Genomic DNA, 24,601 nt, shown 5'->3' on the forward strand with positions numbered 1-24,601 from the left:
TCTCTGTTCTTTTCTCTCTGTGCGTCACTGGATGAATTCTCTTGCTGGGTCTTCAAGTTCCTTCTTCTTTCTTCTACCATCTCTATTCTGCTGTTAATCCCATCCAATGAGTTTTCCTTATCAAATATTGCATTTTTCATCTCTAGAAGTTTTGTTTGGTTCTTTTTTTACATTTTCAGTTCTTCTCGTTATATACATGTTTTCCTTTAAATACTCGAATATAGTCATAATAGTTTTTTAAATGTCTTTGCTTGTTTCCTCATTTCTGCCATTTCTGGGCCTCATTCTATTGACTGATCTTCCTCTTGGTTACGGATCACATTTTCCTGTCTTTGATGTCTTGTAGTTTTCAAGTGGACGTCAGACATTGTAAATATTTTGTTGAAATTTTCTTGTTGCTTTTTAGCCTGTAGGGCTTTGTACTGGTAGGCAGTTAGGTTCCTTGTTTGGTCATTTCAAAGACTGTTTTTAAGTTTTTCTAGGGTAAGTCTAGATGGGCCTTCACTTCAGAAACACTCAGCCCTACTAGTAAGGTGTGACCTCTCCGGGCCTCCACTGAATGCACATGAGCGCTGAGGATGCATCACCTTGACTGGCTGGAGCTTGGAGATCTCCCCATCCTGTGAGAGCTCTGGAAATGGCTCCACTTACAACTTGTTTGTCTTCCCTTTGCCTGGACTTGTGAAGTTTTCTTCCATACATCTATGGGCTGGTACACGGTAAGGACTCAAGAGAATCCCTATGCAGATTTCTGGAGCTCTCTTCTGCGTTGTTCCCCTACTCTGGACTCTGCCCCACACTGCCAGTCCTCTCTGCCTCCCCAAACTCCAATTCCTGTTTCCTCAACTTCGTAAGGCTACTGAGCTGCTTGGCACCCCCTCCCTGTGCCTGAAGCCCAGAAACTGCCTTCAGGCAGAGAGCCAGGGGGATCCTAGAGCTGGCCTCATTTGTCTTCCTTCTTTCAAGGGTCACAGCCCTGTGCTACCTATCGTCCAACATCTGAAAACAGTTGTTCCATTTATTTTGCCCCTTTTCTCGTTGTTCATGGAGGGATGTTAAAGTCTAGTCCTTATAACAGCCCAGCCAGAAGCAGAAGTGAGTGCTGGCCATAGTGTGGCCCCAGAACAAATACCACTAAAGAGCAAGCTGATTTGGCTATTTCTTAAAGCACTTACTTTGTTTTAAAAGCTATTTCAATAGAAGTTTCTTTCTAAGTGGCAGTAATTGTTTCGCAATAACAACTTCAAGAGCTAACAAAGATCTATTTGACCATCTGTTTCTCAAATTTTAGAGGATACTCTGTACTTCTTAAAAAGTCTCAGGTTGTAATAATCTGCAAAGGCAGGAAGCTGGAGCTGCTTACCCAATTCAGGACACTGCGCTGCTCCCTACTTTGGCCAGAACACTGGTCCTTAGATTTCTTCAGCTGCAATTACAAGAAGATGCTGTGGGTGGTGCACACTCATCTTGTAACGATTTCACTGGTGTAACCTGGCTCTCTCACTCAGTCTCATCCTGAGTGGTAATGGGGAGAGCTAAGAGGACAAAGGTGAAAGCTGAGCAAAAAGAGGGCAGGAACCCTCGTTCCCCTGGGATCCCGGAACCATCATGGTCACAGATCCCTCCTCTTCCTGGGATCCTGGAACAGTCACGGTCACAGATCCGTCCTTCCCCTGGGATCCTGGAACAGTCATGGTCACAGATCTCTCCTCCCCCTGGGATCCCGGAACAGACACAGTGACAGATCCCTCTTTGCCCTGGGATCCCTGAACAGTCATGGTCACAGATCTCTCCTCCCTCTGGGATCCCCCCCGAGCCCTGGATCCCAGAACAGTCATCGTCACAGTGGTGACAAGCCTCCTGTCGTGCTCTTGTGGGCAACTCCCACCACCATCTGCCTCACAAGGTCACCATGACAGTGGCCAGTGAGTGGGAGGCCCCTCATCTTGTTCCTAGCTCACACTCTGGGAACCCAGCCAAAGAGCCCTTCCTGGGGCTTGCACCATTACATGTTTCTGGTGCAAAGGACAGCCCTTCCCCAAGCTCCCGTTGGCCTCTTTCCCTGTGGCTCGGCTTGCCGGTCTCTGAGCTGGCTCTCACAAGGTTCTCTTCGGTCTGCCCGTCTCACTGTGGGGCAGCAGGAGCCTGACGTTCCCCTTCCAGTACTGATGCTCAGACCCGAGGGAGCCCTACGCTTCGCACACAGGTATGAGGACCACAGACGGGAAAACAGAACGTCATGTCTTAGGTACGTTGACAATGGAATCACCAACTGTCCTCTGAGGCCTCCCATCCTGTGTGTTCTCATCTTTTCTTTCTTATCACAAATCCACATCACAAGTGGCTGCTCCTTACCATCTGTCACCCAAATGCGGGGCTGGGGCATCCGAACTGCTTTCCTGTGCTCAACCCCTGGGTTTCACAAGAAACACAAAAGCATTTGTGGGGAGGCCTGATGGTGATATTCTGGTCTCAAGGGTGAGATTTCCACATATTGAGAATATGGGGTAACTATTTGGGTTCAAACTGATTCAGCTGGAACTAAAGAAGCCTGACTTAGGGCCCATCAAACATACAGTGTACACCCGCTTAACCATTAAAGTAAAGAACCCACTCTCTTAAGAATGCATACTCCCCTCCTACACCCTATTGGTAATGCCCATATTAGTCCCTTTCCCAACATCATGGTCATGTTGACCTGCAAATTTGCAAGTAAATACCTCTTTGAAACTTTGAAACCGTATCCTGGGTGTATTTAATGTATGTTCTTTGTTCTAAAGAGATATAAGACTGTCCTGAAAACCAAGCTTCTCCAGGATGCTTTCTTCCTTTCTGGAAAAGGCCTTCCTAGGGTATGATCCTCACTTTGGCTCAAGTAAAACTCACCTCATTTCTCTTGTCAATAGAATGGTTATTCATTATTTTGTGTCAACAAGGGCATGTGGACAAGGTGACTCTAAACTCCCACATTCAGAGTATGTTTTATGTCCTCAGAGCATGGCTGGGCTGGCAGAGCCGGGGCTGAACCGTAATCTACTTCAGAGGAAGGCCCAAAATGTTGCTCCTGAGTCCAAGCATCCTTCCAGGGAAGGCCCAGAACAGTCTCCAGTCGAAAACACACGGTGCCAGGATGAGATGGTGTCCTGGGGGCCCACTCAGCCCTATGCAGAGGCTGGCAACACCCTGCAGAAAGGCCCACTAACCTGGGGCCTGGTGCGTTTGTCGGTGTGAACATACGGTGACTCAGAGGGGATAGAATCTCTGTATCACCCGGAAGGCACTTTACTCCCAGTCCGGGAAGGTGCTTTGCCAGCAGCTGTGCCCCTGGAGACCACTCAGCTGCTCCAGGTCAGAGCTGCGCTTGCTTCCTGTTTCCTGGCAACCACGTAAAATCGTGAACACAATTCTTAGCTGGAGGTGTGGCTGGGTCTGGCTAGCAGGAGCATGTAGCTCGTAAACTGAGCTACAATTTGGCCCACACTTTGTTGTGACTTTTCAATTAGTTGCCAATTTTCAAGAACAGCAACATTTATATAAAAACACAAGATTTCTGGTTTCACTTGAAAAACGGGAGGATCTGGCTCGTCAGACATACACTGCCACAGAAGGGCGACTGTGGGTGGCGCCACCGCTACCTTCACTGGATGGAGCCAGCCTGCAGGCTGTCACTGCCCTGAGCGGCATGCCCACAGGACTCAGCACCACCTGCACGCCTCCGCTCAGCCGCCTGTCGTCTGTGCCCACGGCACCAGCCTCTGGACCCTTCTCTGTCAGGTGGGCTCAGGGTCTGGAGTCCGATGGCTTGGATTCTGATCCTGACCTACTCACTGGGGGCTGGAGGAGCCTGGGCGAGCAACCTAGCATCTCTGGGCCTAGGTCTCTTCATCAAAATGTGGAGCCCGCACCTCCAGGAGCTGCTGGGAGAGGAACCCACTGTGGTGGGGCAGTGGGGTCCGGGCTAATGGCGACAGCAGGGCACCCTGTGATCACTTACAGAGGCTCCCAACATCGGGCTGTGAACAGGAGGTGGCTGTTTTTGTTCCTTTCTGGATTGCTAGGTAAGAACGGCCTGCAACACGCTTTTCTGATTAGGGGCCAGCGCTGCAGAGACCTGCACAGACAGGTTCTCACTGCACAGGGTTTAAAAGCAACGTTGGCTTAGCAGCACTTAACAGGATTATGCACACCTATCGTAACATACCACACAACCCTGTCCAAAGGAAAAAATTTTAAATTTAGGGAGAAACTAACGTAATTTTCAAAAGAACAAAACTGTAAAGAAAAACCCAACACTAACATTGCGCCCCTTTGAAAGTCATTCCCTTCTTATTCCTCATCCTTTTTTATTCCTTCTTCCTCAGTTTTGGGGGCACAAGGATGCGAGGGCAAGTCTTCAACTGGGAAGAAAGAGGGCACTGTGGTCCTCCTGTCCCCACAGGCGAGACCAAGTGAGCTCCGTCCACACTGGCGCTCAGGGGCCACTGAGCCATCGCTCAGAACAGGTGGGCTGCCGAGTGGGTGCCACCTTGAAATGTGGACGGTTCCCCACCTCTTTCTGAAGGAGTACTGACTCCTGGCAGCCACACCCTCAGGAGCCACCCCCGTCCTCCCCCCAAGCCCGCCGTTATCTGTCTGACCTAGGGATTGCCTTGGCCCTTGCCCTACCCATCCCGCCCTGTGTGGATCAGCCCTGTCCCCTCAGGAACTCCATGGAGTGAAATGAGGGTTGGGATGTGGGACCTCTGGCTATGGGCTACAATGGCCTTGGGTGGTTACTCAGTGCCCTGGGCCTTGACTTCCTCACTTGAAAAGGAGACCACATAGCTGTGTGGCACTGGTTTACCATGGGGATTGGACACCTTAGCAGCGGAAGCACCAGCGACAGCTGGCACTTGGAAGCACTCAGCAAATACTGGCTGCGTCTGTACTCCTCTCTTTAAAAACATTCATTTACAAAACTATTTGTAAACACAGCATCCCATCTTCCCTCCCCTCCGCGGGCCGGCCCCTTCCTGGAGCCTCGGCAGCAGTCCCCTTCTCGAGCACACCTTCCTGTCCTCCTGTGGCCTCACTTTCAAAAACCACAATGAGCACGTGTTCTCTTATGCTGCTGGCTTCTGCGTTACCTTTAAAAGAGGCGCAAAACCTGACCAACACACAGATCAGACGTCACATGGCCAACCTCACCGTAACTTAAAACAATAATGAAATACCGTTTTCCACCTATCGGAATGGTCAAAAAAGAAAATGCTTGATAAAAATCCACCAGTCTGGGAGTGAGGAAAGACTCCTTTATCCCCTGCAGCCATGGATGTGAGCTGGGCCAGCTCTTGAGGGTGGTTGGGTAATACCTCTCAGAACTCAAACCACTCACACTTCTAACCCAGTGATCTCAACTCCAGATGCTCATCAGACAGCAGGTCCCACAAGCACTCCACCGCGCACCAGGGGGTTCCTGTAGCACCAGCTCGGCAAACAGCCTGGACAGCCACAAGCATAAGTGGGTTAAAGAAAGTACCAAGGCAGCGGTCACTAAACTACCAAAAAGATCTGTCAGCTCTGTGTGCACCAAGACAGAGAAACACGCAGACAGAGACGGAAAAGCAAGCTGCCTCCTGGCACATACCACAGCAGAGAGGAGCCACACACCTCTCCACACGGACGCCTCTGCAGCCACGGAGCATGGGGCGAGTCTGGAGATGGGCAGGGGGAGTGGACAGTTGTGGCCTGGGGACAGGGACAAGGACCGGCCCCAGAAGGTGGGGCTGGGAGGAGAGGGGGAGGAGGAGACTAACTTTTTACCTGAACCCTTTCGCACTATTCTAACTTGTTTCATAGCCACAAGGAGGTGTCACTCCTGACTAGACGGGGTTTGGAGCCCCCTTTGCTCCAGTGGACGTTCCCCACCCCAGTGGGCACCTGGGAGGCTGATTACTCTAACTGTTCCTGGAACAGAGGTACACCAACCGAACGCACTCCAGGAAGGCCAGGCAGTCGGCCTCACCCTGCGAGGCTAGACCAGGCTCCCCCAGGCAGCGCTGCTCTGCCGGGCACCACTCCCTCCGCTCGGCTGGTACTGCCTCGACTGAGCGTTCTCGTCCCTTCTCATCAACCTGTGCATCTGCTCGACTTGGATGAGTTATGTGTATATGACTGACCTTCATCATAAGGCTTAAGGCTATCTTCCCAGTTTGATTATTTTTGAGGTTAAAAGAGAATTATCTTAGGGATTCATTTTTTTTTTGAGGAAGATTAGCCCTGAGCTAACATCTGCTGCCAATCCTCCTCTTTTTTTTGCTGAGGAAGACTGGCCCTGAGCTAACATCCATGCCCATCTTCCTCTACTTTTTATATGTGGGATGCCTACCATAGCATGGCTTGCCAAGCGGTGCCATGTCTGCACCCGGGATCCAAACTGGCTAACCCAGGGCGGCCAAAGCGGAACGTGCGAACTTCACTGCTATGCCACCGGGCTGGCCCTGGGGATTCATGACTTTTAAAGCATCTATAAATGCTCGGTTCCGCTTCTGTCTGTCTTTACGGTTTGATTTAAGCCCTTGACTCTGCCGGGCACACTAGCCTGCACTCTGGATGGAGGAGTGGGGAGGGTGGCAAGCGCGTCTGGGCTGCCATTGTCTGGCTCCTGGAGAAGCAGCACATCCTTCTCTCTGAGGCTCTGCTGGGGAGGGCCTTCTGTGTTGGCATCATATTATTTAATGACATGTGCTGATACTGCCTCTTCCCCATGCATTTTATTGCTCTACTACTTGAAAACTCACTTATTTAGCTTCAAGAGAAAATGTATTTCAGTTAGGATTACAGTAACTGGTTACTTCGACTTGGAGAAAACAGCTGTCTCTCTCTCTTTCTTTTTCATGCTGAGGAAGATTCGCCCTGAGCTAATATCCACTGCCAATCTTCCTCTTTTTGTATATGAGCTGCTGCCACAGCATGGCCACTGACAGACGAGTGGCGTAGGTGTGTGCCCGGGTACCGAACCTGGACCGCCAACGTGGAACACGCTGAATTTAACCACTAGGCCACGGGAGCCAGCCCCAAACAGCCGTCTTTACACTATTACTACTTCCATCCAGAAAGAGCGTGCTTTTTCAACTCATACTTTGTAACCAATGCTTGGGAGTTCCTCGAATCACACACTTTTCCTGAGAAGCTGGGTCCCTGGGCAGCAGATTCAGGGCCTCCTCAGGCTCCCATTCCTCCTGGTTATCTTCCTGCATACCTTGATTGAGCACCTACTGTGCACCTGTTTTTGCTGGCCGGGGTCAAGGATCAAGGACAACGCCCCCACACCACAAACTCTCCCTGCAGACAGGACAGAATCAAGATGAAGGAGAAAAACAGCGTGCAACATGGGGGCGAGTGCTAAGGGGAAGGAAGCTGGGTGGGGGTGAAATGCAGCAGGAGGGGCCAGGGAGGGCTTCAGGAGGAGGCAGGTGCTTGAAAGACAGAGCAGGGGGGTGCCCACACAAGGCAGGGGTCTGCAGGTTCGGGAAGGAGGTATCTGCAGGTGTGGGGGCTGGGGATGTCTACAGGTGCAGAAGCAGGGTTCACAGGTGCAGCGGGGTGTCCCCAGGTGCAAGGGAGGTGTCCAGAGGTGCTGGGGGGGGAGGGAGTTGTCTACAGGTGTACAGGAGTGTCTGCAGGTACAGGCGGGTGTCCACAGGTGCCAGGGGGTGCCCACAGGTGCAGGAGGGGGTGTCTGTAGGTATGGGCAGGAGGGAGCTGGGATGCACTTGTCTGGAGCTGGGGAGATTGAGGGGGAGGCCCTGGCCCGCTGCTATAGGCCAGGCAGGGGCAGAGGCCATCCGGATGCTGTAAGAACTAATGTGTTTGGAGGCAGGGCGTGGAGAGGCCGCAACCTGCAAACAGTGAATCCCTGAGGGTGGAGGAGGGGCCAGGCTAACCTAAAGGTCCAGAGTGCGGACCCCACATTGCTGTCCATGCCCTGGGAGGCAGGGTGGAGCCCGGCACTGAGATGGGGTTGCAGGAGAGCCTGGACAGGCCTACAAATGATAGGTGTGTGCGTGTGTAGGAGATGAGGGGAGGACGGCAGTGGGGGTAAGGACAGGTTAAGGTGTGGTGAAGGCAGGAGGGGCAGAACAAGGAGAGGAAGGGTGGGGCAAGGACAAGAAGGAGCTGGCAAGGACAGGAAGGAGGAGCAAGGTCTGGAAGAGGAGCAGAGGGGTGCGCTGGTGCCACCTCAAAATCAAGACGAATATGTCTTCTCAGCGTGAGAACCTTGTGTCATCTTGAGAAGTACCACATTAGAAAAGTAGTCATATCATTAAATGCAGATGCCACAAAGAATTCAACCATTTCAGTGTCACTCTAACCCTGCGCATGCCTGCCAGGAGGTAGCTGGCCCCTCATGATGTGCTGAAAATGGGAGAAGGGCAGAGGCCACTCACTGCAGTATCTGGGACGGAGCTCCCGGACTGCTTGTCTGGGACCGTTGCCACGCTGTGCTTTATCATAAACGCTAACATCGTGCCAGAGTCCTCGTCTTCCTGACTGTCAGCGTTTGAGTCGCCGCTGAAGCTGTGAGAAGCGTCCTCACACAGGGTGGATAGGCCGTCCGGGCAGCCCAGTCATGCGCGCTCAAGTGTGCAGATGCAAGGAAAGCACAGGAGACCTGGGGCTCATTAGGCAAATTAAACTGCAGTAATTTCAACCTTATCCCCACCACGAAATCTTTCACAGCGTGCACCAAAAGCCTATGTTGAAATGGATCTTCTTAGTTTTTTATTGCAAAGTGCTGCTCAGAACTAGCAGCTGAGCCCCTCTAGGCCAGGGGGCTCACCGCCTTCCCTGCACAGACCCTGTTGAAGGCCCAAGCCACAGCCCTTCCCCAGATTTCTTGCTGAGAGACCGCAACGCTATTCAGCTCCAGGCAGCAGGTTCCCAGTGTCTAAGACAATCTCCCAGTGACTCCCTGGTCGAGGGGAGGCCACGTGACCCAGGCAGCCAGTGAGATGGAAGAGGGGGTGTGTTGAGAGCTCTAGGGAGACATTTCCCTCTCCAAATATAAGAAAGAGAAGCATGTGGATAGAAGCACGCCTTAGGCTTTCTGATATGATGGTCGGAGCTGCTGCAGCCATTGTGGAACCATTAGGAGGAAAGAGAATCCCAGAGGAGCCAGCCCTGGGCTCATTTACCTCTGGACTTGACATGAAAATTGAGGGACTCCTATTTTTTGGACAGCGTGCCCTATTGCTGTGCCAAGTACACTGTGTGTCAGGAATGTTATCAAGATGCTGACCACCTTGGTTCTTTCCTCTTCATTCCAGTGAACACGTATAATTTTCTGTGGGTGCCATGATGAGATAAAGGTTGAGAAGCTGTTTTGTGTTACTTTCATCAGCTGTCCTGTGACTTGGAGCTAAAAGCATTTAAACTGATACACACCACTCCCACTTTGTCTCCCTAGGCCAGTTCCACTTTCGGCCTCTGGGTAACCACGTGCTGCCTCTGTCATCACTCCCACCTCAAGTTGCAGCTGCTCCATGATGGTGCGTAGAGCTGTGGTCGTGGCCTCCCACCATCTTCAGACAGCCTGCCTCCCTCTGCCCTTCCTGTGCCTCTCTGTCGTGTGCAGGTCCCCCACAGGTGGGCCCTTCACATGGCTTTTCCTGAAAACCTCACAGGGACCATCAGGGTGAGCCAAGGTTCCCAGGCAGGACAAGGACGGGGTCGTCCTCAGCTGCTCTGGCCTCGTGAGGTTGAGCAACAGAGAATGCCCATCTCTCCACAGTAACCAACAGTCCAAACCGCCCAGCTCCTGTGCAGAGGTGACGCCCTCGTCACTGTGTGCTCCACTCGATGCAGACACAATGACACGCATCGGCCTGTCACTGTGCTGAAGACACCCTGCCCTCCGGGTTCTGCACGACAGCCAGGCAGAGGGAGACGACGCAGCTGACAGACAGCTAACTCAGAGTGCAGGAGCGTGTGCCACCTGCACACGAGCCTGAGAGTGGCCACCTTGGCCGTCCGCACAGGGCAGCAGCCTGGGGAAGCACGCTCTTGCCTACCTTGAGTGCAGTCCTCCTGGGAGGTGAGGCCAGAAGGGCTGGATCCCAGGTCGAGGAACTTCCAAGCGTCCTGCAGGGAACTGCTGGCAAGTGATGAGGATCTCTGGGTGTGGTGGCCATTTTCCTCCCGGAATTCTTGAGCTGGGAGTGACTTTGAGGACCGGCCTTCTTTCTGACGAGTTGATTTGCAAGGCATCGTGGAGCTTTTGTGTTGCTTCTATAAAAGTCAGAAAAGACAGAGTCATCCTTGAAAGCCACCCTCTCTCCAACCCGAGGAAACCCCAGAGTTTCCTGTCCTGCTCCAGGCAAGTGACAAGACAGTGGGCCTGGCCTGGAGACAGGCCTTGGTGTGAGACTTCGAGGGCCGTCAGAGGCCGCTGCAGACAGGCCCGAGCTCTGGCCACACAGCACTCCAGTTCCCTTGCCAAGACATGGCAGAAAGACCCCAGCACTGAGGGGTGCTGCTCACCTGTCCTGGCCCCACGGCCACTCCTGCCTCAGAGCCACATGGAGTCTCGTTTCTGCGGACTATCTGTGCCGAGCAGGGTTGGATCTTTCCCGAGCATTCGGAGAAACGTTCTTTCTTGGCATCCTGAGAATCCTGTCACGGAAATTTATATGAAAGAAACTCAGTGTTCCTGGTCACTCACGGGGTATGTGACTGAGTTTTCCCTCAAGATTAGGAAGAAACGCTTCCCTAAATTGCTAGCATTAGGGACTTACTCGACTTGGTGACAAGTCAAAAGGGAGGGACATGCTCCATACATCAGCCAGGACAAACTTAAGAGGGCTCGTGATGTCAAAGGGAGGGACATGCTCTGTCCACCAGCCATGATGAACTTAACAGGCCTCGTGATGTCAATCTAAGAGCATGTCCCATCCTGCCGGGAAGCCAAGCACCTGAATGTCATGCACACCCTCTCTGCAGCGTCGGGGGAGGAAGCCCTGGGCCCAAGCCAAGCACACGAATGGCCCGGAGCCTCTCGGTTTGGTGGCGCAACCTCAGTGCATAACTGAGGCCTCTGACCCTTGCAGCCGGAATACTCGTGACATCCTCCCTTTGTGGGAAGCTTGCCAAAAAGCAGTCCAACGGGACCATTCAGGGGAGTCACCCAAGGCACATCAGAAGGAAACATGGAAGAAAACAGAAGAATTACAAGCCCCAGACTTGGGTAGAGCCCTGAGCAGCAGGCCACCCTCAGGGAGGGCCTGGGGACAGGTCAGACCCACCCAGCCTCTGCCCGGCACCACAGGGTGTGCTGAAACCTGCTGCTGCACGGCTTTTCTCCACTCAAGGCTAAGTAACTTTTGATTTTTCAACCAACTGATGCATGCACACCTTTCAGTTTTAACTTTCAGCCCAGTGATGGCGAGTGGATTTTCCTGTTTGTTGACTGGCTAACTGAGTTTCTTCCTCCAAGTTTTCTGATTGCATCCTTTGCTTATTTCTCTATGGGTTCCCTGTCTTTTTTTTATTGATCATTAAGAGTTCTTTTCTGTATGTTCCTCCTATTTCTTCTTATACCACAACATTTACTATTTGAAATGAAGAGGAACTGAAAAGGGGGCCCATGGAGTCTCCATGTCTTGAGTCTTAAGAAAAGAGTTGTTTCACTGAATGTAATGAATACATGCTGGTTTCGTAGTAGGAAAGAGATCAATAAAGCTGAATAAAACATTTAATACACTAGAAGGAAGTGGAGGTCTAGTAACTACTGTCTTACCATAACAGCTAACAGGTACCTTTATTCGATCATTTGGGAGAGATTTGCTCTAACAACATATACTTAGAAGTTTCAGCAATTAATACAGATGATTTGAAAGTCAGGAACAGTGGCTTCAACGCTCTAACAGCACCTCCCACACGTGGGGAGGGGAAGAACTGAGGTGCATGTGTTGAGTGGGTGCACGCTCATAGGTCGTGGGGGGGTCGGCAGGGAAGGAGGGGTGGGGCTGCCGTCCAGGAAGCCCCGAGTCCCGGCGGTCCCCCCAGTGCCCTGGCACCTTGGCCCTCAATGTTCTCGCATCTCTCCTTTCTGGGCTGTTCCCTTCTCCCCAGCTGCCTCCTCCACAGGCTCCTTTCATGGGCAGGGAGTCTGTTGGTAGAAAAAAAGCACGTCCCTGGGCCCCTGTCTGCAGCTAGCCCGTCTCAGTTTCTCTGTCTCCTCGTCTGGCAGACCCATCTCCATGGGGCTTTCTCTCCTCCAGACCTGTTCCTGGGCGACCTCGTGCTGTCCCAGGCTCAGATCCCCACCATTGCTGAGGACTCGCATTTGTGTCCCATTGGACTCTTTCCTCAAACTCCACATCCAGATGTGCAACCTCAGACTGGATGCCCACATGGCAATGGAGAACAGGCATCTGAATCTAACCCCAGACCTGCTCTTCCCACAGTCTCCTCCCACATCCAGCTGCCCAGGCCTCAAACCTGGCTTCCTTTCTTTCTCTCTCATTTCAAATCCAACGTGGCAGGGAGCCCTGGCTTCTAGTGCCTCTAGATGTGATGCGTCTCCTCACCGGCCGCCCTGTCCCCATCCTGACCCAGCCCCTCCGAAGCCCTTGTGCCTCCAGGGCCCTGCACACACCTTGCCCACCTGCGCCTCTCACCCAGGCCGGAGCTTGTCGCTGCTCAACCCGGAACCCTGACACCCCCACCTCACCAGGAGCGATGCAGAACTCATGTCACCTGATGGCAGAACAGGCCGTCCCTCTCTGCCTGGCTGTCTCTTATTTTAACTGATTTTAAACAAACTGAGGGCCGGCCCGGTGGCACAGTGGTTAAGTTCGCAGGTTCCGCTTCTCAGCAGCCCAGGGTTCGCCGGTTCGGATCCCAGGTGTGGACATGGAACCACTTGGCAAGCCATGCTGTGGTAGGCGTCCCACATATAAAATAGAGGAAGATGGACACGATGTTAGCTCAGGGCCAGTCTTCCTCAGCAAAAAGAGGAGGACTGGCAGTAGTTAGCTCAGGGCTAATCTTCCTCAAAAAATAAATAAATAAATAAATAAATAAATAAACAAACTGAGAAGACACACAACACACTGGGAGACTACATCAAGACTTTATAAAACTCACACGTCCCTAGAAGAAACTGAATCTTAGTGGTTTACAAATTACACACAGATGCATGCGCATAGCTCCAAGGCACACGTTTGGCACATTTCCTCAAATAATCAGGAGTAGAAGTTTCTAGTCATATGAAACTCTCGTGACGAACAGAAAGGTGAGAATGTTCCCTAAGGCAGAACACGCGATCCAAGCCCAGGGTGGACAGAGATGCCAAATCCCGGCCAAGACGCCAGCAAGCGCACCCTCCAGATGGAAGGACGGCTACCGTCCAAGCAGCCGGGAACAGGACCCCACACGTGGCCATCTGGGCAGAGTCAGCTGCAGGACCAGACAGGATTCAACACCTATTCTGGGTAAAAACTCAGTTAAGTAGAAGAAAGAACTTCTTTCAGCTGATGAAGGGTCTGTGTTGGTTCAAACCCTATGAAATTGCTGATATTTGACCCTTCAAACTGGCAATTTGGCATAGTTCAACACAAGACCAAAACCTACCCAACGTTCTACTTGAAGATAAAATGCAAAAGGCATTCTTTCTAAACCAGGCCAAAGGTGGAGATGCCAGCCACCCCATCCTTCTCCACACTGCATGGAGTCCTGGCCAGGACAACATGTGGAGAAGAAACAAAAGGTCTACAAATTGAAAAGGAAGGAGGCCGATCCTCCCCATACACCATCTTTGTCAGCACAGAGAACCAAAGAGAAACCACCGACACACAAATAAAATCGTTTTCCAGAAGTCGACTACCTCCCTCACAACCTGCAACGGTTAGACTGCAAGTTTAAAGAGACATATAAGATAAACACATTGCTATAGCCATCAAGAGAACACTATTCAGCCACAAAAAGAAAAGAGCTTACGAAGCTGTGAAGAGACACGGGGGAACCTTAACTACACACGACTGAGCAAAAGAAGCCACTCTGAGAACGCCTCCTGCTGTGGGATTCCAACTCTAGGACACTCTGGGAAGGCAGAACTCTGCAGAGAGAAAAAGATCAGTGGCTGGAAGGGCTAAGGGGACAGGAGGAACAGGCAGAGCGTAGAGGATCTGAGGGCAGTGAAAGCTCTCTGCACAAGGTTCTGATGATGAACACGGGCCACATGCATTAGTCCACAGCCACAGAACGGACACCGCCAAGAGGTGCACTCCGGGGATGTGGGATGATAATGACCTGTCAACGCGGTTCATCAGTTGTGACAAACGCCCCACTCTGGTGGGATGCTGATAATGGGGGAGGCTGTGCATGTGTAGGGGCAGGAGGTGTGTGGGAAACTTCTGCACTTTCTGCTCAACTTTTCTATGAACTTAAAACTGCTCTGAAAAATAAAGTCTCTTTGTTATAAGAATTTTAAAAACAGCAACAAAAACAGATGAGTACATTGTGTTGAGCTTCAAAATACCAATATGTGACAAAATGCAGAGTCTTTGTGCATCGCCTGTGGAAGTGTGAACTGTCCAACGACTTTAGACAGTCATCTGACAACATCTTAGAAAGACAAAACATACACACCCTCGAACCCAGCGATTCTGCACCACAGGTACACACTCTAGAGACACTTTTGCATATGAGGACAGTAATCACAATGTTCATACCAAAACATTGGTAACCAACCGAGATGCCCACCGACAGAAGAGTGGGTAAATGTCGGCACATTGGCACAGTAGAAAGAAAATACAAACTAGTATGTAGTCTTGCGGTCGGCAAACCACAGCTTGCAGGCAAACTCTGCCCACCACGTTTTTTGTATACCTGTGAGCTAGAAATAGTTTTTACATTTTTAAGTAGTTGGAAAAAATCAAAAGAAGAATATTTTATGACATGAAAACTATATGAAATTAAGATTTCAAGATCCATAATGTCCTCCTGGAGCATGTCCATGCCCATCTGTTTACGTATCCCCTGTGGCTGCAGTCAGGCTAGATGCAGAGCTGAGAAGTTAAAACAGAGACTGTACAGCCCTTAAAGGTGAGAGTATTTCCTATCTGGCCCTTTACAGAGAAACTTTACCCCTCCCTGAACCAGAGCCAAAGTATCAACATGCATAGATCTCAGAAACATAATGTTGAATGAAAGCACAGGCGAAGAAAGATATACACACAGCTGCATATGATTAACACAGATTTCCAGTATCCGCTGAGAGAGAGAAACACGTCAGGGAAGTCTGAAAGGGGCTGGAGGCACTTTTGGGTGGAGATCAAAGGGGTTTTGACATTATAACATTTTGTTTATTAAGTTGGATGGTGTACACACAGGTGTTCAGTAAATTAGTCTTTGTATCTTCTTAGAAGTATAAAAATACTTAAAAAAATAAATACATAAATAACAATACCACCTAGTAAACATTAAATGGGAGAGAACAGCAAAGAAAATTTTATGAGGTAGCAGAAACTACGGCAAGCTGGTTACAGAGATTTGTAATATATTAAACATATCACAAAGCTACGGGTGTGTTTTTGTTTTTGTTTTTGCTGAAGAAGATTCCCCCTGAGCTAACATCCATTGTCAATCTTCCCCTATTTCGTATGTGGGTTGCCACCACAGCATGGCCACCAATGAGTGGTGTGGGTCTGTGCCTGGGAACTGAACCCAGGCCGCTGAAGCAGAGCGTGCCAAACTTAACCACTAGGCCACAGGGTCGGCCCAAAGCCATGGTATTTAAGGTAGGACAGCATGGACTCGGGAACAGACAAGTCACTGGAACTGTGTAGAAGATAAATGCAGAACTGGAATCCAACAGTTTTGCAGTGTCAGCCCCACAGTCTATGAAACACTGGCCTGACTTTTCAAAAATGTTGATGCTGTGAAAGACCAAGAAGGGCTGAGGACCCGTTCTGGGGCACAAGCACACTCACAAACATTCACACACACACACACACACGCATGGGAGCGCTGAGGCAACGCGGGTCCTGGACCGCTACTCAGCTGAGGATGATGGCTACAGAGAGGTGACTGGCCAAATCTGAATATAGAATGCATATTAAGTTCTAGGACTGTATTAATGTCATGCTTTCTGAGTTTGATAATTTCTGTGGCTACATGTCAGGGGGCGTCCTTGTTTTCAGATACACAGGGGCTCGATGTCTGCAACTTATTCTCAGCTGGTCCAAGAAAAAAGCTAGCTCCCTGGCTACCTATCCATCTATGGACCTTAACAATGAAACAGCCAGTTATATTACCAGCAATACGGGTTGTTTCTTCAGGAACGGCAGAGGAACTGCCATTCAGGACATCCAAGCTTCGGTTAGACACAGGCAGCCCTCAGAGACAACGGGAAGGCCAGGGTTTAGGAGGGAAGTGGGGAAGGTTTTCGAACAAAAGTTCAGTGGAGAAGAAGGAGAGTCGAGGTTGTGGCGGTTTCCCACGGGCTACAAGCACTGGCTGGGGTGCTCATGCTGGGGCAGGGAGGGATCTTCCTTCTTTTGCTTACAAGCAGGAGATGAAATTCCCATGTGATTACATCCTCCCTTGTCGAAATAATTCTCATCTTCCTTCTTGCGGCTGGTTATGTGGCTGCACTGACTGGTACCTGTGTGAGAGCTCCCCTTCAGGGCTTCCTGACTCCATTATAAATCAGGTTTCCTTTATTTATTTCCACTTAGCTCTCTGTCTGTCTATCTATCATCTCTCTCCAGATCTCTCTATCTAAAATGTGTGGGAGGCAGAGGGAGGGAAGAAATAAGTTAACAACTGGTGAATGTAGGTGAGGGTTTATGTGCTGTTCTTACAACTTCATGTGAATTGAAAATTATTTCAAAATTAAAAATTAATTAAAAACAAACATAAGCAAGAGAATAGACTTTTAACATATGATAAAAATGGCAATTCCAAACCAGTGGGAAAAAAGTAGGATAATGACTTACAGGGTACTATGACAATTAGTAAAATAGAACAACTGGAAGAAAAGGGTGAATATTTACCTAAACTCAGACTAGAGAAAAACCCTCTAAGACAAAATCCAGTGAAATAAACCATTAAGTAGACTGACAGTTCATTAGATTAAAAAAAGTTATCTGTGGATTAAAACAAAATTAAAAATTAAAAGGCAAACGACAAGTTTTAGAAAGATTTATAACAGACAAGCAGCAATTTCCTTAATATATAAAGAACTCTTACAAACTAACAAGAAAAGTAACAACACACCAGTAGAAAAAATAGCAAAGAATGTGTATAAATAACCCACAAAAGAAGAAATATAAATGGCCAATAAATTGATTAAAAACTTAAATAACACTAAGGATATAAGACACTTTTTTTTTGAGGAAGATTGTCGCTGAGCTAACATCTGTTGCCAATCTTTCTCTTTTTGCTTGAGGAAGATTGTCACTGAGATAACATCTGTGCCCATCTTCCTCTATTTTGTATGTGGGATGCCACCACAGCATGGCTTGATGAACAGTGTGTAGGTCCGTGCCCCAGATCCAAACTGGTGAACCCTGGGCTGCCGAAGCAGAGCAAGCAAATTTAACCACTACGCCACAGGGCTGGCCCCAAGATGCACTTTTTTTTAACCTATTATATTGGTAAAGATTTAAAAAATAATACCCGGGTGGTAAAGCTATAGTAAAACCTATGGATGATATAATTTGTAGTTGTAAAAAACAGTAGGAAACACACCGAAATGTTACTGGTAACTATGTTTGGGTGCTGAAAATTGGAGGCTTTTTCAGTTGTGTTTACCGTATTTTGAAGTTTCTGTAATGAAAACTCAATACTCAAGCAATTAGTAAAAAGTTATTAAAAATACATTCCTGAGATGAAGGAGTGTTACCTGAGTTGGGAAGTGGGGCTGCAAGTGGCCCAAAGGTGCCTCAGGCGCCTCACCCGGCTTCTGGGCTCCAGGGGTGGGAGGGGAGCGACCAGACAGTTTCCCTAGAAACAAGAGGAGGGAAAGGTGTGTTCTCTGTGTGCACATCACTTTTGGGTTCTCTTGTGCTGAATACAAACACTCGAGAAGAACAGCATGTTCTCTTCAAAATCAAACTCACTTCTCCTTCACCGAGAACTGGGTGGCGGGCACATGTGAACCGTGTGACACGCCAGCATTTCAGCAGGCCAGCAGAGCTCGTGAACACACACAGACAACTCTCTACAGCTATACACATCCCTTTCGTGGCTTCTCAAAGTGGCAGAAATGAGCAAACTCATTAATAGACCCAAGGATATACCCTCTCTGGAGCATAGAAAAAGCAGCAGCAAAAGTTTACCCATATAAAGATTACGCTTGTTACCAATGCTTCAGCGTTCCGTCTTCCTTAGAAATCATCAAGGCACCCAATGAACACCATTCATTAACTCAACTTGTGTTACGTTACCTAAAAATCGTGGAAATTTATCTTGACTCCGACATACTATAAGACACAATTACTGTTGAAATAACATTTCTCAGAATAATGAATCAATTTGGTTAAACACAAGCTTACTGAGGACTCCAACAAGTTTTATGAGTTATAACTATTGATATTCACCATCCTGGAAACTGAAACAGAAAAAAATTTTTTAAAGCTTATTTATCCATTCACTTGAAGATAGTGATGAGAAATGTATTACATGTTACTGACATCTGAATAGTTGCGAAATTAGTTCTGCCACCAGGACCTCCTGAGGTGGGTCCTAAAGTAATGTATCAGTTTTTTCCAGGTAATAAAAGGACATATCAGGACAAAATTTGGAAATGAAATTATTTTCCTTGGTTTATGATACCTGAGCTTAGAAACTAGGAAATCAGAAGGCACACAAATGACCAACAAGCCCATGAAAAGATGCTCAATGGCTTAGTCATCAGGGAAATGCAAAATCAAAATCACAATGAGATACTACTTTGCACCCACTAGGATGGCTAAAATCAAAAAGACAGAAAATGAGTGTGGGCGAGGATGCAGAGAACTCAGAGCACCCATCCATTGCTGATGGGAAAGTAAAATGGTGCAGCTGCTGTGGAAAAGAGTTTGGTGGCTCCTCAGTAAGTTAAACGGAGAATTACTATATCACCCAGCAATTCTATTTCTAGGTATATATCCAAAAGAATTGAAAACAGGTTCAAACAAAAACTTCTATGTGAAGGTTTCCAGCAGTATTATTAACAATAGCCAAAAGACAGAAAAAACCCAAATGTCCATTACTGATGAATGAGTGTGGTCTATCCATACAATGGAATATTATTCAGCCATGAAAAGGAATGAAGCACTGATACACGCCACCATGTGAACAAACCTCAAAAACATGCTTGGTGAAAGAAGCCAGACAGAAAAGGTCACATAGGGTTCGATTCCATTTGTGTCTGGCTTAAAATGAAATGTCCAGAATAGGCAAACCCATAGAGACAGAAAACAGGTTGGTGACCATCAGTGGGAAGGGAACAGGGAATGACTGCTGAGTGCAGGATTTCCTTTGGGGTGATGAAAACATTCCGGAACAGACGGTGGTGATGGTTGCATAGCACTGTGAATGTAATTCATGACAATGAACTGTACACTTCATAGTGATTTAAATGGTAAAGTTTATGTTATATGTATTTTACCAAAGTTAAAAAAAAAAGCTACTAAAAAAAAGACATGAAATGTGTTAAATCTCAGCAAAGTTCGCTCAATTTTGATGGACTTAATTCCTCAGCTGGCAATGGATTGCCTTCACCCTGCCATTTGCAGCAATATGGATGGACCTTGAGGGAATTATGTTAAGTGAACTACTGGATTGGTGTAGAAGCCATAATTTTCAGTCACATTGATGAACTTGTTGACTGAGACTCTTGCCGTTTTTGCCCTGTGATGTCAGCACCTGCCACACATGGCATCTCCCAGGGCCCTCGAGAGCACTCGGTCACACTCGCACCTCACCTGTCTTTTCTGAGCGGCCCTGGGAGGGAAGGAGACTCCTGTCAGGGATCTGCCGGCTCTCCTTCAGCAGCTCCTGGAAGAAGAGCCTGTGGGCAGTAAATTCTCTTTGTCTCATAAAATGATCTTCTTCTGATCTCTTTCTAGAATGATGTCTTCTTACACCAATCTAGTATTTTTAATCTTTTTTTTAAATGAGGTCATAACAGTTTATAATATTGTGAAATTTCAGGTGTACATTATCATTCGTCAGTCACCATATAAATGTGCTCCTTTCCCCTTTGTGCCCAGCCCACAACCCTCTTCCCCTCTGGTAGCCACTAATCTATTCTCTTTGTCCATATGTTTACTTTTCACATATGAGTGAAATCGTACGGTGTTTGCCTTTCTCTGTCTGGCTTATCTCACTTAATACCCTCAAAGTCCATCCATGTTGCTGCGAATGGGACAATTTTGTCTTTTTTATGGCTGAGTAGTATTCCATTGTGTATATATTCCACATCTGCTTTATCCAATCATCAGTCCGTAGGCATTTGGATTGCTTCCACTTCTTGGCTATTGGGAATAATGCTGCAATGAACATAGGGGTGCATAAGTCTCTTTGAATTGCTGATTTCAAGTTCTTTGCATAAATACCCAGTAGTGGGATAGCTGGGTCATACGGTATTTCTTCTTTTTTTTTTTAAAGATCGACACCTGAGCTAACAACTGTGCCAATCTTTTTTTTTTTTTTTTCTGCTTTATCTCCTCAAATCCCCTCTGGTACATAGTTGTATATCTTAGTTGCAGGTCCTTCTAGTTGTGGCATATGGGACGCCGCCTCAATGTGGCCTGACGAGCGGTGCCATATCTGCGCCCAGGATCCAAACCCTGGGCTGCCACAGCGGAGCGCATGAACTTAACCACTTGGCCACGGGCCCGGTCCCTGGTATTTTATTTTTAATTTTTTGAGAAATCTCCATACTGTTTTCCACAGTGGCTGCACCAGTTTGTATTCCCACCAGCAGTGTATGAGGGCTCCCTTTTCTCCACAACCTCTCCAACATTTCTTATTTTTGGTCTTGGTTATTATAGCCATTCTGACAGGTGTAAGGTGATATCTTAGTGTAGTTTTGATTTGCATTTCCCTGATGATTAGTGATGCTGAACACGTTTTCATGTGCCTATTGACCATCTGTACATCTTCTCTGGAAAAATACCTGTTCATATCCTCTGCCCATTTTTTTGATCAGGTTGTTTTTTTATTGTTCAGTTGTGTGAGTTCCTTATACATTATGAAGAATAACCCCTTCTCAGATATATGATTTGCAAATATTTTCTCCCAGTTGGTGGGCTGTCTTTTTGTTTTGTTCCCGCTTTCCTTTGCCTTGCAGAAGCTCTTTAAGCTGATGAAGTTCCACTTGTTTATATTTTCTTTTGTTTCCCTTGCCCAAGTAGATATGGTATTGAAAAAGATCCTTCTAAGACAGATGTCAGAGAGTGTACTGCCTATATTTTCTTCTAGGAGTTTTATGGTTTCAGGTCGTACCTTCAATTTATGATCCATTTTGAGTTAATTTTTTGTGTATGGTGAAAAGATAATGGTCTACTTTCATTCTTTTGCATGTGGCTTCCCAGTTTTCACAATACCATTTATTGAAGAGACTTTCCTTTCTCCACAGTATGTTCTTAGCTCCTTTATCCAAAAGGTTAGCAGTCCATAGATGTGTGGTTTTATTTCTATGCTTTCAGTTCTATTCCATTGATCTTTGTGCCTGTTTTTGTACCAGTACCATGCTGTTTTGATTACTATAGCTTTGTAGTATATTTTGAAGTCAGGGATTGTGATGTCTCCCGTTTTGTTCTTTTTTCTCAGGATTGCTTTAGAAATTCGGGGTCTTTTGTTGCCCCATATGAATTTTAGGATTCTTTGTTCTATTTCCGTGAAGAACGTCATTGGAATTCTGATTGGGATTGCATTGAATCTGCACATTGCTTTAGGTAGTATACATCAATATATTCTTACCCTAGGATCTTAGATGCACACGTGTAATTCTAAGTAATAAGCTAAATGTAAATAGATGTTTTACTATTTGTGTAAACATGCCTAAAAAGTAGTATTGGGTCAGCCGGCTAACCATTTAGAAAAAATAAAGCTAGATCCCTAATTTCTTCTTTTTACCAAATCATTTCTAGATGAATCAAAAATTCAGCAGGAAAATGATATGATAATGAAATACAAATGGCCACAAAACCACAAACACAAAAATTAAAGAAATACAAATTGAAGCAATGAAATGTTTTTACCTGGCTAGACTGGCAAAAACCATTTTCTAATAAAGATCTAGTTTTTGTGAGGCTTGGCCACATCAGGACTTTACTGTTGTAAGAACGCCCATGAGGCACTTTTTCAGAGGGCTGTTTCATGCTCTCACAACACGTTAAATGTCTCTTGAGAAGATGGCACAGAGGGCATCTGTCCACCTAGAGACTGTAGAGCGTCTGGGGAACAAGCAAAGGATACCAGCATGCAGCATCTCCTTAAAAACAACCAGCCGTGGTCATGACCCAAAAATGCATACAGTGGGCCGTTCACTGAGAGAGCGCATGCAGAGGGAGCAGGGCACAGTGCAATGCACGTGGCTATGTGGGTACTGGAGTGTGAGAGTGTGTGTGAGCATGAACACACACCCTGATGGATGGACAGAGAGGCACCAAAATGTGGATTAGCTCTAGATGGTAATATGTGCTTTCCTGTATAAATTAATACTTCCCAGCACTCATTTAAATTTTTACAGTGAGAAAACAGCCTCTTTATAATCAGAAATCTTTTAAAAAATGTTAGATATCAAAGGCCTCACACTGTCTGATTCCAACTCTACAAGATTCTGGAAAAGGAAAAGTGTGGAGAATGTAAAAAGACCAGTGGTTGGGGCTGGCCCTGTGGTGTGGTGGTTGAGTTTGGCGCGCTCTGTTTTGGTGCCCGGGGTTGCAGGTTTGGACCGTGGGCACCAACCTACGCCACTCAGTCAGCCATGCTGTGGCAGCCACCCACATATAAAATAGAGGAAGTCTGGCACAGACATTAGCTCAGGGTGAATCTTCCTCAGAAAAAAATTTTAAAAGATCACTGGTCGCCAGGGGCTCAGGGGGAGGGATGAAGCAGAGCACAGGGGATTTTTAGGGCAGAGAAACCACTCTGTATGATGCTATGCTGGTAGATACATGTCATTATACATGTGTCCAAACCCACAGAACGTACACCACCAAGATGAACCTAAGGGACACAATGAACTTGGTGATCATAATGTGTCAATGTGGGTCCCTCAGTTGTAACAAATGTCCCACTGTGATGAGGGAAGCTGATGGCAGGGGAGGCTGTGCAGGGGCCCAGGACAGCCCATCACCCTAGATAACTCTGGGCATGATAGACTAGGAGGGTCCTTGCTAAGCCCACTCTTATCAAAGTTCTGTCTACTAAACATTTGCTTTCCCATCTCCATGTGAACTGCCTTCCTCCCCTTCTACCACACCCAACACCTTCCTTTGTCTTTAACTGAAGATGATGCTTAAGCTGACAGTTTGGCCATTTTGTTGAGTTGCTGAGTTTTCCTGAGTGTCTCCCCCAATGCATGTTATAAAGCTTTGATTTTCTCCTGTTATTCTGTCTCATGTCAATTTAATTTATAGTCCAGCCAGAAGGACCTAGAACAGGTAGAGGAAATGTTCTTCCTCCCTCTGAGGGGAGAGCCCAGCTCAAATTGAAGTCCACTCTGCCTGGCCACGTGGCCCCTGGGCCTGCCCTTGTCTGGCTTCCCCTAAGCAGGCCCGCTCGGGCAGCATTGGCTTCCCCATGCTCTTGGCCTCCACCCTACTGTGGGTGGTGTCGTGGTCTCTATCTCAGAGGTGAGGGGTGAGCACTCAGAGTGGGGGCCACTAGGTCACCCACTGAAGCCGGTTCCACAGCCGTGTGCTTCCACTTGTTGTGGGCTGACAGGAGCAGGGACAGGGACAGGTGCAACTTGAGGACAGGCAGCTCCCTGCACCTGCACCTACTCACTGGCCTGGAGAAGAGGTGGGGAACGAAGAGCCAAGCTCAGGGCCCACCTGGACGACTCCTGGCCGCATGCCTCAACCACACACTGCCTGCCTGTCTGTAAAGCAGACCCGAAGGTCTGGACCTCAGCATGAGGGACATGGCCAGCACAGGAGCCTGACCCTGCTCAGCAGGGGATGTGGAATGAAGACTGGATGGGCAGTGAAAGAGCCAGGGCCAGTGAAGGGGCTGGTCCTCTAGCTCCCCATGGGGAGTGGACCCCTTCCCAGAGGCAGACAGGTGAGGACACGCCCCATGGTGGGTACAGGTGAGCCCTGGGGTCAGCCCTGCCTGCCGGCTGCAACCACAGACACAGCTGGAGAAGCACCTGGAAACAACCCACTCCCAGTGAGAGGGGGTGGAGTGGGAGTGGTGTACGGGAGTGGGTGCAGCTTGGCCGGGCCATGGTCTCACATTTTCAACGTCCTTAAATGATGATAAGATACTTTGGTCACAGTTGGTCATTCTGTACCACTGAATGACTGTAGCTGCACCATTAACGAGCCAGAGAAATCATCTTTGTAAAAAAATGCAGACAGACCAGTCTTGCCAAAAGCCTTTGCCTTTGGGTCTA

At 48.1% G+C, this 24,601-nt stretch overlaps 1 protein-coding gene across 7 annotated transcripts in view; it reads right to left on the bottom strand.

Moving 5' to 3' along the window:
- CCDC57 (coiled-coil domain containing 57) overlaps positions 1-24,601 on the bottom strand; it is a 118,975-nt gene that overhangs the window by 15,621 nt on the left and 78,753 nt on the right. For 4 of the 7 annotated variants that reach the window (XM_046675006.1, XM_046675005.1, XM_046675008.1 and 1 more), the window contains exons 16-18: positions 17,891-17,991; positions 10,522-10,653; positions 10,053-10,269 (exon numbers count right to left, since the gene is read on the bottom strand). In XM_046675006.1, the coding sequence (XP_046530962.1) occupies positions 10,053-10,269; positions 10,522-10,653; positions 17,891-17,991 (450 nt within the window). Of the gene's footprint in view, positions 1-10,052; positions 10,270-10,521; positions 10,654-12,056; positions 12,149-12,738; positions 12,918-17,890; positions 17,992-24,601 lie in introns of those variants that run through there. The other 3 variants (XR_006890537.1, XR_006890538.1, XM_046675011.1) reach the window with 3 other exon arrangements.

Source organism: Equus quagga, chromosome 11 (assembly GCF_021613505.1).
Source record: "Equus quagga isolate Etosha38 chromosome 11, UCLA_HA_Equagga_1.0, whole genome shotgun sequence".
In the NCBI taxonomy this organism is placed as follows: Eukaryota; Metazoa; Chordata; class Mammalia; order Perissodactyla; family Equidae; genus Equus; species Equus quagga.